Here is a 17,576-nt window from a genome sequence, read left to right as displayed (position 1 = left end):
TCATTTACCCTAGCTGGAGTTTTGAGTTTTTCCTTGCCCTCCTGGGAGTTTAAGATCAGGGCATGTTTGAGAATATTTGTCATTTTTCACATGTCCTGAGTGTTGTTAGTCACCTAAATGTTGAACAGAGGCTGTGATGTACCGAAGTCAAATTCCTTGTTTGGCACGCTCACACATGGCGAATAAAAACTCTTGAATCTTGAACACTTAGAAACAATAATCTGTGCCTTCATTACATCTCGGCTAGACTACTGTAATGCACTTTACTTCGGATTCAGCCAATCCTCCCTCAAGTTGGTCAGTTGATCAAAAATGCTGGAAGTTGTAGGAGGGAGCACAAAACCCCAATTTTGGCCTCCCTTCACATGCTCACAGTACATTTTAGAGTTCATTTTAATATATCCGTAGTTGTTTTCGAATCATTAAATGACTTTACCCCAGCTTACCTCTCCTTTGCAGCTGCCCGGTGCCTCAAGAGCCCAGCGTAGACGTTACTGGAAATGCGGAGGACTTAGCAGACTCTCCCTTTTCTGTTCCTTGTACTTCCCCTAGAATGATCTCCCCTTAAATTTTAGTCAAGTCGAGTCAAGTTTACGTAGCCCTTAATCTTAGACAAGTCTCAAAGGGCTTGACATGGGCAAAGTTGACAATTATTCTAGACATCCCCTGAGCTTAACTCCCAGGAGGGCACGGAAAAACTCACAAAACCCCAACTGGGGAAAAATGAGAAACCTTTAGAAGAGAGCACAGATGGGAGGATCCCCTTTCCAGGATGACCAGGCTGCAATGAACGCAGAGTGAGCAAGATTGAACACAGAATATAAAACATCCATCCATCCATCCATCCATCCATCCATCCATCCATCCATCCATCCATCCATCCATCCATCCATCCATCCATCCATCCATCCATCCATCCATTTTCTGAACCGCTTAGTCCCCATGGGGGTCGCGGGCGTGCTGGAGCCTATCCCAGCCGTCAACGGGCAGTAGGCGGGGGACACTCTGAACCGGTTGCCAGCCAATCGCAGAGCACACAGAATATAAAACAATCCAAAGAAAAAGTAGATGTCCATATTCAATTGTCATGGCAGTGTCTGCAAGGGGGGTAATCCGCCTCAGATCCCTCATCCCAATTTGTCAACAAGGAATCCAGATAGCCATTTTCAGCCAGGGAGTGGGTGGGGGCAGGACAGAGAGCACAGACTGCAGCCGAATCGGCCAACACAGGTTAATTAAAGGCCATAGTAAACAAATGTGTGTTTTAATTGTGTATTAAATGTTTTTACTGAGGTAGCTCATAAAGAGCAACACCTCTCCAGAATGGGTACAGTCCAGCGCAACTCCTCATGGGCCGACATCTTCGCACTACAGTGCTGACTCTTCTCTCTCAGCTGGATCCTACACTGCCCGACAGTGTTGTGTTCACCTGGAAGGAGAGGGAGAAAGCATTTACTGATGCTGAAAACTACAACAGGACAACGTGTATGGGTAACCAACGCAAAGGTATCTGGATCTGTGCGCCAACACCACAACACTCCGAGGTCTTACTCGGTGGATTTACGTCAGGGGGTGGTGAGACGCAATCTCTAACACCTAATACCTCTACACAGACCTGCACAAGACAGTGATTCACCACCCCAGCAGCAAACGCCATTGCCAGTCTCACCTGCAGAGACTCCTGCTCCCAGAAGCAGGTCTAAGAGAGCCGTCATTAAGCCTAGTAGGCTTGATTTATAAACTGACAGATTTGGTCAATGAGAAACCCCTAATGTTATTTTTTTTTATGGACAGTTTTTGGTAATTCTATGGGGGAGGTTTTGAGCGCTTTAAGTTAAAACTGTTTGAGGATTTAAGAATCTAAGAAGCAGTAGTTATTGCTTACATTATACTAACAATATACTACTAATTTTATATTTTTATTTTTGCATACATTGTTCTTCTGTAAGAGTTTGATAGGAACATACCTTTCTACACAAGAGGCAAAATAATCCTCTAAGGTCTGACGAGACAAAGGCAGTCTACCCTTTGATCTCTGGAGAAAAAAGGGAGATGTGGTATTATAGTATGTTGCCTCTATGATATATAGGTTGTTATTGGAGGTCTTGCATAATGTGGACATGTGGGGGCACTGTGATGCGCCAGGGACATGGTACTGCTATGTTACACTCAAGTAGGAGAGGAATCAAGAGTTCCTGAATAAAGAAGTTGCATTAGCGTTCATTTCTACTACGTATAAACACAACCAGGCTCATGGGAGTTTGCGGCATAATGCTATACTGATAGCTGCTATGCGCACGAGGCTCTTTCATTTCAAAATAGGCGGTTTCGTTAATGTTTTCGAGTACGTTTATGGATCAATATGTAACGGAATCATAAATAAGCAGCACCAATGTGTTAAATCGGTCTTTCGTCAGTTCCGATCACTTTTATGGCAGAGAGTTTGAGAAACGTGATTTCTTACAGGGGCCCGCTATGACACTTTCCTGAGGCTCATGGGAGTTTGCCAGCTGAGGCTCATGGGAGTTTGCGGGTGGCTAATACCATAATGATAACTCTTATACGCACGAGGCTCTTTCATTTCAAAATAGGGTGCTCCGTTAATGTTTCAAGTAAATTTACGGCTCGATATGGAAGGGAAACATAAGTAAGCAGTACCATTGTGTTAGATCAAACTTTAGTCGGTTCCAATTACTATTATAGGAGATAGTTTGAGAAACGCGATTGTTTACTGAGGGCTCATTGGTTATTGGATGCATACTGCAACCCTGGTCAACCTCAGTTTGATGCAGTATAGCTTCTATTCTACGCGCCTTTTATTCTGGTGCACCCTATTTGTGAAATAATCAAATCAATTAAATAAATCTTTATTTGTCAAGTTTGAGCATGCCAAACAAGGAATTTGACTCCCGTACATCTCAGCCTCTGTACAACATTTAGGTAGCTAACAACATTCAGGACAACATGTGCAAAAATTGACAATTATTCTCAAACATCCCCTGATCTTAAACTCCCAGGAGGGCAAGGAAAAACTCAAAACTCCTACTAGGGTAAATGAGAAACCTTGATAAGAGACCACAGATGGGAGGATCCCTCTTCCAGGATGACCAGGCTGCAATGGATGCAGAGAGGACATATAGTACACATAATATGGACAATCCAAAGATAAAGCATCGAGAGCAGGATGTTATTGCACAGTAATGACTCTGAGACTCTATGAGTGGTGTGAGTTCATCAGAGCAACAGTCTGGGGGAAGAAGCTGTGTCTGTGTCTGCCGGTTTTGGCGTACAGTGCTCTGTAACGCCGTCCGGAGGGGAGTAGTTTGAACAGACTGCAACCTGGGTGAGAAGGGTCTGTAGAGATGTTACTTGCCCGTTTCCTGGTCCTGGACAGGTACGAGTCCTGGATAGATGGGAGGTTGATTCCAATTATCATTTCTGCAGTCCTGATAGTCCGTTGCAGTCTGTGCTTTTCTTGTTTGGTGGCAGATCCAAACCAGACAGTGATGGAGGTGCAGAGGATAGACTGGATGATGGCAGTATAGAAGGTCTTCAGCAGCTCCTGTGGCAGGTTGAACTTCCAGAGCTGTCTCAGAAAGTACAGCCTCTGCTGGGCCTTCTTCCAGACAGAGTCTATGTGGCTGGTTCATTTCAAGTCTCGAGAGATTGTGGATCCCAGGAAGTTGAAGGTGTCTGTGGAGAGAATAGTATTACTGTGGATAGTGAGGGGTGGAAGTGGTGAAGGGTCTCTCCTGAAATCCACTGTCATCTCCACGGTCTTGAGCGGGTTCAGCTCCAGGTGGTTTTCGCTTCACCAGTGGACCAGCCGCTCTACCTCCTGTCTGTACGCAGTCTCGTCACCGTCCCAGATCAGTCCGATGAGAGTGGTGTCGTCCGCATACTTCAGGAGCTTCACAGGAGAGTCACCTGAGGAGCAATCGTTACTGTAGAGAAAGAAGAGCAATGGGGAGAGGACGCACCCCTGGGGGGGCGCCAGTATTGGTGGTCCAGGTGTCGGATGTGATGGTCCCCAGCCTCACATGCTGCCTCCTGTTGGTCAGGAAACTGGTGATCCACTGACAGGTGGAGTCAGGCACCGCGAGCTGGATGAGCTTCAGGTGGAGGATGTCAGGAGCGATGGTATTGAACGCCGAGCTGAAGTCCACAAACAGGATCCTGGTGTACATCCCTGGGGTGTCCAGGTGGTGCAGGATGTAGTGCAGCCCCATGTTGACCACATCTTCCACGACCTGTTTGCCCGGTAGGCAAACTGCAGGGGGTCGAGCAGGGGGCCCTTGATGACCTTCAGGTGGTTCAACACTAACCTCTCGAAGGATTTCATGACCACAGATGTCAGGGCGACTGGTCTATAGTCATTCAAACCTGTGATGGCGGGCTTCTTGGCCACCGCTCTTGAAGCACGAGCGGACCTCACACAGCTCTAGGGAAAGGTTGAAGAGCTGTGCAAAGGTGGGTGCCAGTTGTTCAGCAAAAACTTTCAGGCAGGAGGGTGACACGCCGTCTGAGCCTGGTGCCTTCCTGACCTTTTGTCGCCGGAACATCTAACACACCTCCTCCTCACGAATCTGAAGTGCGGGCGCGGCTTCTGTGATAGTTTTTCATACCTTCCTCTGTCACTCCAAATCATTAAATCCTTCAAACTCTTCGTCCTCCGTGTCACTTAAAAACAAAGCCGCTAATGATGCCGGTAGTGCGTGGGGCCCGTCGTCATCTTCGTCATCCCGTGATCGAATCTTTGTCCTTTATGTAAACAACCGTCGCGCCGCGCGCTGACATCACTTGAAATTCAAATTACAGTAATCCCTTGCGACATCGCGGTTCGTTTATCGCGGTTTGGCGCTGTCACTTCTCATCCTCTTGATCTTTGGTAATGGGCGAATAATGGCTTTTTTTTTTTTTTTTTGAAAATTTATGAACCCCTCCGCGAGTCGTCACCTTATCGTGGTGGAGGGGTTTGCGTGCCCCTCCGATCCTAGGAGCCATGTTGTCGGGGGCTTCATGCCCCTGGTAGGGTCACCCATGGCAAACGGGTCCTAGGTGAGGGGTCAGACAAAGCACGGCTCACCCAAGCCCCTTATGATGAAAAACATAAATGGACTTTGTTTTCCCTCGCCCGGACGCGGGTCACCGGGGCCTCCCTCTGGAGCCAGGCCTGGAGGCGGGGCTCGAAGGCGAGCGTCTGGTGGCCGGGCCTTCGCCCATGGGGCCCGGCCGGGCATAGCCCGAAATGGAAACGTGGGTCCCCCTTCCCATGGGCTCACCACCTGTGGGGGGGGGGGGGGGGGGCGAAGGGGTCGGGTGCAATGTGAGCTGGGCGGCAGCCAAAGGCAGGGACCTTGGCGGTCTGATCCCCGGCTGCAGAAGCTGGCTCTTGGGACATGGAATGTCACCTCTCTGGCTGGAAAGGAGCCCGAGCTGGTGTGCAAGGCAGAAAGATTTCGACTAGATATAGTCGGACTAGCCTCCACGCACAGTTTGGGTTCCGGTACAAGCCCTCTCGAGAGGGGCTGGACTCTCTTCCACTCTGGAGTTGCCCACGGTGAGAGGCGTCGAGCAGGTGTGGGTATACTTATTGCCCCCCGGCTGGGCGCCTGCACATTTGGGTTCACCCCGGTGAACGAGAGGGTAGCCTCCCTCCGCCTTCGGGTGGGGGGACGGGTCCTGACTGTTGTTTGTGTCTATGCACCAAACGGCAGCTCAGAGTACCCACCCTTCTTGGGGTCCCTGGAGGAAGTGCTGGAGAGCGCTCCTTCTGGGCACTCTATCGTTCTACTGGGTGACTTCAATGCTCACGTGGGCAATGACAGTGAGACCTGGAAGGGCGTGATTGGGAGGAGCGGCCCCCCTGATCTGAACCCGAGCGGTGTTCTATTGTTGGACTTCTGTGCTCGACACGGATTTTCAATAATGAACACCATGTTCAAACATAAGGGTGTCCATGTGTGCACTTGGCACCAGGACACCCTAGGCCGCAGTTCGATGATCGACTTTGTAGTCGTGTCATCGGATTTGCGGCCGCATGTTTTGGACACTCGGGTGAAGAGAAGGGCGGAGCTGTCAACTGATCACCACCTGGTGGTGGGTTGGCTCCGATGGTGGGGGAAGATGCCAGTCCAACCTGGCAGACCCAAACGCTCTGTGAGGGTCTGCTGGGAACGTCTGGCAGAATCTCCTGTCAGGAAGAGCTTCAACTCCCACCTCCGGCAGAGCTTTTCCCACGTCCCGGGGGAGGCGGGGGACATTGAGTCTGAGTGGACCATGTTCCGCGCCTCCATTGTTGAGGCGGCCGACCGGAGCTGTGGCCGTAAGGTCGTTGGTGCCTGTCGTGGCGGCAATCCCCGAACCCGCTGGTGGACACCAGCGGTAAGGGATGCCGTCAAGCTGAAGAAGGAGTCCTATCGGGCCGTTTTGGCCTGCGGGACTCCGGAGGCAGCTGACAGGTACCGGATGGCCAAGCGGAACGCGGCTTTGGCGGTTGCTGAGGCAAAAGCCCGGGCGTGGAAGGAGTTCGGAGAGGCCATGGAGAATGACTTTCGGACGGCTTCGAGGGAATTCTGGTTCACCATCCGGCGTCTCAGGAGGGGGAAGCAGTGCAACGTCAACACTGTTTACAGTGGGGATGGCGTGCTGCTGACCTCGACTCGGGACGTCGTGAGTCGGTGGGGAGAATACTTCGAAGACCTCCTCAATTCCACCTACACGCCTTCCATTGAGGAAGCAGGGCCTGGAGACTCTGAGGCGGATTCTCCAATCTCTGGGGTCGAAGTCACTGAGGTAGTTAAAAAACTCCTCGGTGGCAAGGCCCCGGGGGTGGATGAGATCCGCCCGGAGTTCTTAAAGGCTCTGGATGTTGTGGGGCTGTCATGGCTGACACGCCTCTACAACGTTGCGTGGACATCGGGGAGAGTGCCTCTGGATTGGCAGACTGGGATGGTGGTTCCCCTCTTTAGGAAGGGGGACCGGAGGGTGTGTTCCAATTACAGGGGAATCACACTCCTCAGCCTCCCTGGTAAGGTCTATTCAGGGGTGCTGGAGAGGAGGGTCCGTCGGGAGGTCGAACCTCGGATTCAGGAGGAGCAGTGTGGCTTTCGTCCTGGCCGTGGAACAGTGGACCAGCTCTACACCCAAGGCAGGATCCTCGAGGGTGCATGGGAGTTCGCCCTACCAGTCCACATGTGTTTTGTGGACTTGGAGAAGGCGTTCGACCGTGTCCCTTGGGAGGTTCTGTGGAGGGCGCTTCGGGAGTACGGGGTGCCGAGCCAACTGATAAGGGCGGTTCGGTCCCTGTATCACCGATGCCAGAGTCTGGTCCGCATTTCCGGCAGTAAGTCGGATTCGTTCCCAGTGAGGGTTGGACTCCGCCAAGGCTGCCCTTTGTCACCGATTCTGTTCATAATTTTTATGGACAGAATTTCTAGGCGCAGCCGAGGCGTTGACGGGGTCCGGTTTGGGGACCTCAGCATCGCGTCTCTGCTTTTTGCAGATGACGTGCTGCTGTTGGCTTCTTCAGGCCGTGATCTCCAGCTCTCGCTGGAACGGTTCGCAGCCGAGTGTGAAGCGGTCGGGATGAGGGTCAGCACCTCCAAATCCGAGTCCATGGTCCTCGATCGGAAAAGGGTGGAATGCCCTCTCCGGATCGGGGATGAGATCCTGCCCCAAGTGGAGGAGTTCAAGTATCTTGGAGTCTTGTTCACGAGTGAGGGGAGGATGGAGCGTGAGATCGACAGGCAGATCGGTGCAGCGTCGGCAGTAATGCGGACCCTGTACCGGTCCGTTGTGGTGAAGAGAGAGCTGAGCCAAAAGGCAAAGCTCTCAATTTACCGGTCGATTTACGCTCCTACCCTCACCTATGGTCACGAGCTATGGGTCATGACCGAAAGAACGAGATCTCGGATACAAGCGGCCGAAATGAGTTTTCTCCGCAGGATGTCCGGGCTCTCCCTTAGAGATAGGGTGAGAAGCGCGGTCATCCGGGAGAGACTCGGAGTAGAGCCGCTACTCCTCCACGTTGAGAGGAGCCAGATGAGGTGGCTCGGGCATCTTATCAGGATGCCTCCTGGACGCCTCCCTGGGGAGGTGTTTCGGGCATGTCCCACCGGTAGGAGACCCCGGGGACGACCCAGGACGCACTGGAGAGACTATGTCTCTCAGCTGGCCTGGGAACGCCTTGGGATCCCCCGGGATGAGCTGGATGAAGTGGCTGGGGAGAGGGAAGTCTGGGAGTCCCTCCTAAAGCTGCTGCCCCCGCGACGGAAGAAGATGGATGGATGGATGGAAATTTATGAAAAAATTCAAGTATAAGTCGCTCCTCAGTATGAGTCGCCCCCCCACCCAAACTATGAAAAAAATGCGACTTATAGTCTGAAAAATACGGTGTGTGTGTGTGTATGTGTATATATATATATATATATATATATATATATATATATAATTTTTTTTGTAAATTCATATATATATATATATATATATATATATATATATATATATATATATATATATATATATATAAATAATTCCTAAAATAAAAATATAATATATATATATATATAAATAATTTCTAAAATAAAAATAAAAATTTAATGAGGGGTGCTTCTTATGATCCAGTGTGCCTCATAGTGCAAAAAATACGGTAAATTGCACAAGCCATGAAATGTATAATAAAGATCAATACTTATATAAGTCGCACTGGGGTATAAATTGCATTTTGGAGGGAAATTTAATTTATAAAATCCACCACCAAGCACCGACTTGTCATCTTGAAAGGCAATTTAAATTGAAATCATGATAAACAACAACAGGCTAAACGGTACGGTTTGATAACGTTACATAAACACATAAACAAGGAACTGAGAACGCGCCTGACGTAACATATTAAGAGTTATTGAAATGACTATAGCATAAATAACATGCTAACAAGTTTATCGAACCATCCGTGTCACTCCAAATCATTAAATCCGACGAAACCTTCATCCTCTGTGTCACTTATAAACAACTCTGCTAAGTCCGGAAGTACAAGATGCAGCGCTTCCTCTTCTACGTCGCTTACGTCAGACTCATCGTCAGCTCTAGTTCCAATTATTCCACAGGCCTAGAGCGCCGTCTTGCGGTTTAGTGTGAAAATAACATGTGAAATGATATAATGATGATATGATTTCACACATAATTGCTCCTGAGTATAAGTCCCACCCCCAGCCAAACTGAAAAAAACCGACTTATATTCTGTAAAATACCAACGAAAGGTATATATCGAAATAGAGATAAGTTTGAAGCAAGCCACAGACTTTCTTAGACTTCGCTGAAACGTTTCAAGGACTCTTTCTTCCTTTGTAGGACTTGTCGATGTACGTGGTCTTCCGGAATGCTTTTTGGAGACGTTTTGAACAGTTCCATCAGCTTCAAATGTATCTCTAATTTGAGTGATGGTAACTCATGTTGGTGGTTCTCTTTGAAACGTCCTCCTAAATTGTCTTTGCATTTCTACTGCGTTTTCATGCTGCCAGTAACATTTTAGTAGGAATTTCCTAAATTCAAAGTTTAGTCTGGCTGCCATCATTTGGATCGATGGGTTTAATTTGAAAAAAAAAAAAAAAAACCTGCTAAAAGGTGTATACATCTTTTTCGGGCACCCTGTATATACAGTATGTGATCAATTATTTGCAGCCATAACTACCTTTTGTATACTGTGTATACATTAGAAAAAATGTTTATTGAGATTTTCCAGAATAAAATGGACACAAATCTTTACCTGTGAAAAAGAAAATCCAAGTTGTGCTTTAAGACAGTTACAGTTGTCCTGAGTTATAATACATTTTAAGTGAAACATTTGAAACATTGAAAAGTTAAAAACACAAAATCATTTAATTTCTAAAAGCATTTCCTCACTGACAGCAATGATGATCTCTCTCCAAAGAGATGTAAGTTTGCGGGAAACGTTTTGGTGCTGCCGGTGACTAAGCAGTTGATAAGTTTGATCTGATGGAGTCCTCCCGTAATTGGCGGTGCTTCCCAATGGCAGACTCTTCACTGTGTGCTCGACGCTCTATGGTAATCCTGTAATTTTTCCTGCGAAAGAGTAAATCTTATTACAAGACATGTTGCTACAGTTAAATTGTCAAAAAATGTACTGAAAATCTTTTAGGGACGCCCAGTCTTGTACCTGAACGCGTTTAATGAACACAAGTTTATGAACTCATTCATAGTTTGAACGAATGTGAACTGAAGCAGCGCTTGTTTTGTAAAATATTTTGTGAACGGTCATTCTGGAGCCAATGAATGGTTTTGAAGGGGAGTCCATTCATCATCTGTACCGCTTGTCCCCACGAGGGTCGCAGGTGTGCTGGAGCCTATCACAGCCGTCATCGAGCAGTAGGCGGGGAACAGCCTGAACTGGTTGCCAGCCAATCGCAGGGCACAAAGAGACGAACAACCTTCCGTACTCACACTCACACCTATGGGCAAGTTGGAGTTCTCAATTGGGCTACCAAGCATGTTTTTGGAATGCGGAAGGAAACCGGAGTGGTTTTCTTTTCTTAAACTTTAAAATAAAACCCACTAAACATAGTGTAAATGAAGCTACCCCCTTCCACTCTTCCATGATGACATAATGGAGCTGGTGGATGTTGGAGACCTTGCGCTCTTCCACCTTCCGTTTGTGGATGCCCCACAGATGTTCAATAGGGTTTAGCAGACTAAGGATATGGGTTACTGGAACCATGTCCTGTGGTCTGATGAGACCAAGATAAACATATTTGGTTCAGATGCTGTCCAGCGTGTGTGGCAGCAACCAGGTGAAGAGTACAAAGAGTGTGTCTTTCCTAGAGTCAAGCATGGTGGTAGGAGCGTCATGGTCTGGGACTGTATGAGTGTTGCTGGCCCTGGGGAGCTACAGTTCATTGAGGGAATAATGAATGCCAACATGTATTGTGGAATACTGAAGCAGAGCATGATCCCCTCCCTCCGTAAACTGGGCCGCGGAGCAATATTCCAACACGATAACGACCCCAAACACACCTCCAAGACGACCACTGCCTTCCTAAAGAAGCTGAGGGTGAAGGTGATGGACTGGCCAAGCATGTCCCCAGACCTAAACCCTTTTGAACATCTGTGGGGCATCCTGATACGGAAAGTGGAGGAGCGCAAGGTCTCCAACATCCACCAGCTCCGTGATGTCATCATGGAAGAGGATTCTAGCGGCGACCTGTGAAGCTCTGGTGAACTCCATGCCTAAAAGGGTTACAGCGGTGCTGGAAAATAATGGTGGCCACACAAAACATTTGGTTCCAATTTTGACATTTTCAGTTGGGGTGTACTCTCTTTTGTTGCCAGCATTTTACATATTCATTGTTGTATTTTGAGTTACTTTGAAGTAACAATCCATTTACTTTGCTATCCAAGCTCTACAGTGACTACTTAACATTGTCTCAGTGTCATTTCTTCAGTGTTGTCCCATGACAAGATATAATTAAAACAGTGCAGAAATGAGAGGGGTGTACTCACTTTTGTGAGATACTGTACAGTCGTATGCAAAAGTTTGGGCACCCCTGATCATTTTCAAGATTTCCCTTTATAAATCATTGGTTGTTTGTATCAGCAAGTTCCGTTAAATATTTCATATAGCAGACAAACAAGTCAAGTCAAGTTTATTTATAGAGGCCTGAATCACAAACAATTCTCAAAGGGCTTCACATATATATAAAACTGACAATTATTCTCAAACATTCCCCCATCTTAAACTCCCAGGAGGGCAAAAAAAACCTCAAAAAAACCCTATCAGGGGAAAAATGAGAAACCTTGAGAAGGGACCACAGATGGGAGGATCCCCCCATCACAAACTCCACCTGAATCAGCTACCACAGGTTAATTAAAGGCCATATCATAAAAAGTGTGTCTTTTAACGTGTCTTATATGTTTCTACTGAGGTAGCAGTTCTAATATCCATTGGTAGGGCATTCCAAAGCTCTGGAACCCGAATGGAAAATGCTCTAGACCAGGGGTGGGCAAACTTTTTGACTGGCGGGCCGAATTTGGTTCTAAATTTTGACCGGGGGGCCGAACCAAGAGCAGATAGAGTGTAGTGTTTGTGTGAAGTAATAGAAATGAGATGTAAAGGTCATTGCATAAAAGGTTTGTACTTTTGGTAGGTAGTAAAGCATGGATATTCAAAAAAAACTTTTTGAAAACAAATGCATTTATTAACGGCATTAAAAAAATATTTTACCCAAAAACTACTATCAGTGATTCTCATTAAATACGACACTGTTATTATGAATAATAGTTTCCATCACTTCAGCGCCTGCAGGTCAGATTTATGAAATACGTTTATCTAATGAGGCGAAATCACGTCAAACGGCAAACATTCTGACCAAATACATCATCTTGAAGAATCAGTGAAAGAATACATTCAAATAAAGTAATAAAGAAATCAATAGTATTGTTGGTCTACCATTTTTGCTAGTGCATCATGGTCGGGAGTGAAATTTGTTGTGGTAATTCTTAGGATAGAGCCGAGGTGTCGGTCCGTTAACCTAGATCTGTGACGGGCTTTGTTGACGTTCATGTGGCGGAACGTCTGCTCACACACGTAGGTCGAGCCAAATTGTCCTCTCTTTTTTTTTTAAACACTTGGCACTCAGTGTTCACCTTTCTTTTCCTCGGGCCACTCATTTTAATGGAAGGATTCCAGGGGAAGGTTTGTGGATGGCATTAGCGTAAAACTGTATCTGAAAACTCAGGGCGCGAATTACGAGATTACTGACGTCACAGCCTACGGTCGAAATTTGGCACCGATAGATGAAACGGAGCGCGGAGTGCGCCGCGTCCGTACTACTGAGTACGCACACGCACTTGTGAGTGTGCACCGAGCTTTCTGACACGGCTTCCGGGAGTAAATGCGCGGGCGGGCGCTTGCCCATTATTGGGGAAACAGTAATTGCAGGGAAAATGACCCCAAAAAAAGTTCAATAATACAATTTATTGAGGTTTGGCGGGCCGGATTAAATAGTCCCGTGGGCTGGATGTGGCCCGTGGGCCGTAGTTTGCCCATGTCTGCTCTAGACTCTGCAGACATTTTTTTGGCCCTCGGGGTCACTAAAAGACTAGCGTTTTGCGAGCGGAGGCTACGGGACGGAACATAAGGAACAACTAAGTCGACGAGATATGAAGGCGCTAACCAGGGGTGGGCAATTAATTTTTACAAGGGGCCACATGAAAAACCCGAGTTGTGTCAGAATCACAACTATATTTACCGTAATTTCCGGACTATAAGTCGCGTTTTTTTTCATAGTTTGGGTGGGGGGGCGACTTATACTCAGGAGCGACTTATATATGTTTTTTTTTTCACAAATTTTTACTTGATCATTAAGACATCACTTAAAAGTATAGTTGACTACTTCCCATGTTATTTTTAGTATAGTTGATCACTTAACATGCTTTTATATCTTTATCTTGAACATATTCAAAACATAAAAAATAGAGAAAACATCAAATAAAGCAATTAACACTTTAAAGCACCATATCCAAGTCCACTGTCTGTTTGCTCCTCTTATATTTATTATTATTATTTATTATTATTTGTTTATTTATCATTTATTCAACACTCTTATTTATTCATTGATTATGCCTTCTTGGGTTTTTTTGTGTTGGTTGTATGCATATGTGTACTATCTCACCGAGGGATAGTGGGAACGTAATTTCAATCTCTGTGTGTCTTGGTATATGAAAAAAAAAATCGACAATAAAGCAGACTTTGTCTTTGATAAAACAACCAAATAAACAAAACAAAAAACTACATCTGAAAAAAATTATATTTTCAGACGAAACTGGATGAGGGCGCTTTAAATTTCACCGTTGGCCGTGACTCATCAACTGGGTGGGCTTAAGAAAAATGGCACCAAAAAGAAAGTCATATTTTGCAAGTTACAAACTTCAAGTTGTAAAATATGCAGCTGAAAACAGTAATCGAGCAGCAGAAAGAAAGTTTGGAGAACCGTGATGTACCAATGGATTACTATTTCAAGTGACGTCAGTGGCACCGCGCGGCGCGACCCACGTAAGGACGACCGGCATCATTAGCGGTGATCATTTCTAAGTGACACGGAGGACAAAGAGTTTGAAGGAATTAAGGATTTGGAGTGACATAGAAGGTTTGAAAAATTATTATGGCTTTTACGCTCGCCTGGTCCTACTCTACTGAGTCGGGGGCCGGCGCTCGGCCGAGTGGCTGTCCGCGAACGGTGCATGGGGCTCGGACATGGCCATTACGCACGCCCGGTCCGCTGCCATGGAGCTCTTGTGTCTGGAAGTACACGCCGCCACACGCTTGGAAGTTTGTTTTGTGGAATAAAGAGCCGTTTACCAAACCCACGTCTATCCTTGTACTTTGTTAACGCTACAATATAGTTATATACTAGATCTGTGGAATAAAGACGAGGCTGACGTCAGGGCGCACGCGCGGCGATGTTGACAAAGGACGAGGAATTTGATCGATGGATTTAATGGGTTTAAAGTGCACGGATGGTTTGATAATATTATTGCTTATATTATAGTTATTTGAAATATAGTTTATCTATCGTTATATGAGCCTGTGGAATATTTTGAAGTGCAAGCGCCCTCAGCCGCGTGCAGCCATTGTTGACAAAAAACGATCGATGGATTTAATGAATTGGAGTGACACCGATGGTTTTATAAATATGTTATTTATGTAATGGTTGTCCTAAATCACTCTATATGTTACGTCAGGCCCGTTCTCAGCTCCTCATTTGTGTTTGTCACGTTAGCATACCTATCGTTTAGCCTGTTGCTATCGTATTGAATGATCGATGGATTTAATGAATTGGAGTGACACCGATGGTTTTATAAACTTGTTATTCATGTAATAGTTGTCCTTAATCACTCTATATGTTACATCAGGCCCGTTCTCAGCTCTTTGTTTGTGTTTGTCACGTTAGCATACCTATCGTTTAGCCTGTTGTTGCTATCGTTTAGCCTGTTGTTGCTCGTTCATGACTGTTTTTGGTGTGGGATTTTGTCGAATAAATTGCCCCCCAAAATGCGACTTATACTCCGGAGCGACTTATATATGTTTTTTTTTCATTTTTTGGGGCATTTTATGGCTGGTGCGACTTATACTCCGGAGCGACTTATAGTCCGGAAAATACGGTATATTAAGCTATGTGAAATTGTGGTGTAAATGTCAAATAAAAACAATTATTAATCAGTACAATTTATTCTTAACTTCTTTAACTTTTCCTCAAATGACAAAGCCGCTCCATCTCTGGGTGTGAAGTTTGATAAAAAGTCCTTGTTGGGCTTGCAGTTTTGCTAGCAATGCATCAGCCTCTGATGCGCCCTGTTTATCAGACAGATGTATTTTTTCTCATGCTTGGTCGTGTAGTGGCGACTCAAATTATATTCTTTAAACACAGGGACCTGTGTACCACAAATCAGGCATATGGCTTTACCTTTGATTTCTGTAAAGAAATACTTGGCAGTCCATGTCTTGTTGAAAACATGGCGCTCCTTGTCAACTTTTCTTTTCTGAGGGTCAGCACATGTTTCTCGGGCAGCATTACTTCGCACTGTTCACCTTCACGCACAGCTCACATACACGTACGCTACACGGAAGTCCGACACCTTTCAAAATAAAAGCGAAACCGTTGTATTGTACGCACGACACAATTTTTTTTTTTAATTACGATTGGCCTCATGCGGGCCGAACAGGGACGCACAAAGGGCCGGATGTGGCCCGCGGGCCGTAATTTGCCCAGTTTTGCGCTAAGCCATGCAATGATTTCTAGGTTAATAGGAGAACCTTGAAGTCACACATACACGAGAAAACTATAGTAATTGAAAGCGTTTGCTTGTCTGTTTTCAGCTATATAGTCCATATCATTATTTATTTATTTTTCTTTCCAGAATATTCTTGTATAAACTGTTTTTCATTTCCAAAATTATCTTCCGCCGATAAATCAAGTTTCTGTACCTCGAAAAAACTAAACAGCAACCATGTTAAGAATTATGATGTATAAAAGGGGTAGGAATAAAGCATTAGCTTCTTCCTTCTCCTTTTTTGAACAGGTTGATTTATTTGTATTCTTGGCATAACATGAAATTATTTGAAAATGTGAAAAAATGATTTTGTTTGGTTGATCTCGTGTTCAAAAATAAACTTTAACTTCAACATCTTAAATGGACCGGGAGACAATGCAAGTTGGCTAATATTGGAGTAATTTGATCAAATTTTCTTGTCCGTGAGAGCAGCCTTGCAGCAGCATTTTGTAGTAACTGTAGAATTTTAATACTGGACTTAGGAAGACCAGAGAATAATGCGTTACAGTAGTCCAGGCGCGATGTAATAAGCGCATGTATAATAGTTTCTGCATCACCAGTCGAGAGAATTGGATGAATCTTAGCTATATTACGGAGGTGAAAAAACACAATTCTAGTTATGTTCTTAATATGCTTTTGAAAGGAGAGCGTTTGGTCAAAAATTACTCCGAGATTAGTTACAGTGTTCCTCTGAATGATAGTACAGTTATCCATAGTTATAGTGGTTTCCTTAAGTAAGTGGTGATAACGAGCTGGACCAATTATCAACATCTCAGTTTTATCTGGGTTAACGGAGAAAATTGAGTGACATCCAGTGCTTGAGGGAACTTTTTTTTCTTTTTAATTTTGAAAATTTGTGAAAAAATTCACATATAAGTCGCTCCTCAGTGTAAGTCGCCGCCCCACCCAAACTATGAAAAAAACCACACGACTTATAGTCCGAAAATTACGGTAATTGAGTGTCATCCGCGTAACATTAAAAACGAATGTTATATTTACGTATTATGTCCCCAAGCGGAATCATATAAATATTAAATACAATTGGTCCGAGTACTGATCCTGCGGGACACCACATGTAACGTTATAGAGCTCAGAGCTCGCATTACCATGGACTACTCGGTGAGTCCTGTCTGATAGATAGGAATAGAACCAGCGTCGTGCTGACCCTGAAATACCAACACAGCTTTTAAGGCACTCTAATAATATATCGAAGTCTACAGTGTCGAAGGCAGCATTAAGATCAAGTAATAATAATACAGACAAAGTGTTAGAATCCATAGCTTTGAGGAGATCATTAGTCACTTTAGCAAGTGCTGCCTCGGTGGAATGATTAGCTCTAAAACCAGACTGAAAAGATTCAAATCGATGATTGATGACCATGTAACCAATGAGCTGCTGCATTACTACTTTTTCAAGAAGTTTTGTTAAGAATGGGAGATTTGAAAGCGGCCTATAATTACTGAGACAGTCCGGGTTGAGATTTGGTCGCTTAAGTAGCGGTTTAATGAAAACGGTTTTAAAGGCTGTTGGCACTATACCAGAGGAGACAGACAGATTAATGATATTTAAGACAGACGGTCCTAAAATCTGAAATATTTTTTTAAATAGTTTGGCTGGAAGCGGGTCGAGTAAACATGTTGTTTGTTTAGCCGCACTAACCAATTGCGTAAGCCTTTCAAGGGACACACTTTTAAAATTTGATAGAGTTATTCCATGATCGTCAGCGCCGG

General features: G+C 45.3%; 1 protein-coding gene across 4 annotated transcripts in view; it reads right to left on the bottom strand.

Moving 5' to 3' along the window:
- Positions 1 to 865: 865 nt before the first annotated feature.
- The window catches only part of npr3 (natriuretic peptide receptor 3), a 72,327-nt gene continuing 55,616 nt past the window's right edge, over positions 866 to 17,576 (bottom strand). The window contains exons 8-9 of one of the 4 annotated variants that reach the window (XR_015858823.1): positions 9,904 to 10,083; positions 866 to 1,429 (exon numbers count right to left, since the gene is read on the bottom strand). Coding sequence is in view for 2 of the 4 variants with exons in the window: in XM_088377485.1 (XP_088233611.1) it covers positions 9,972 to 10,083 (112 nt within the window). In the remaining 2 variants the exon portion in view is untranslated. Of the gene's footprint in view, positions 1,430 to 9,670; positions 10,084 to 17,576 lie in introns of those variants that run through there. The other 3 variants (XR_015858822.1, XM_088377485.1, XM_088377484.1) reach the window with 3 other exon arrangements.

Source organism: Syngnathus floridae, chromosome 5 (genome assembly GCF_059516105.1).
Source record: "Syngnathus floridae isolate MCC-2025c chromosome 5, RoL_Sflo_1.0, whole genome shotgun sequence".
Taxonomy (NCBI): Eukaryota; Metazoa; Chordata; class Actinopteri; order Syngnathiformes; family Syngnathidae; genus Syngnathus; species Syngnathus floridae.
Note: the sequence above shows the minus strand (reverse complement) of the source record. Positions and strands in the feature narration are given on the sequence as shown.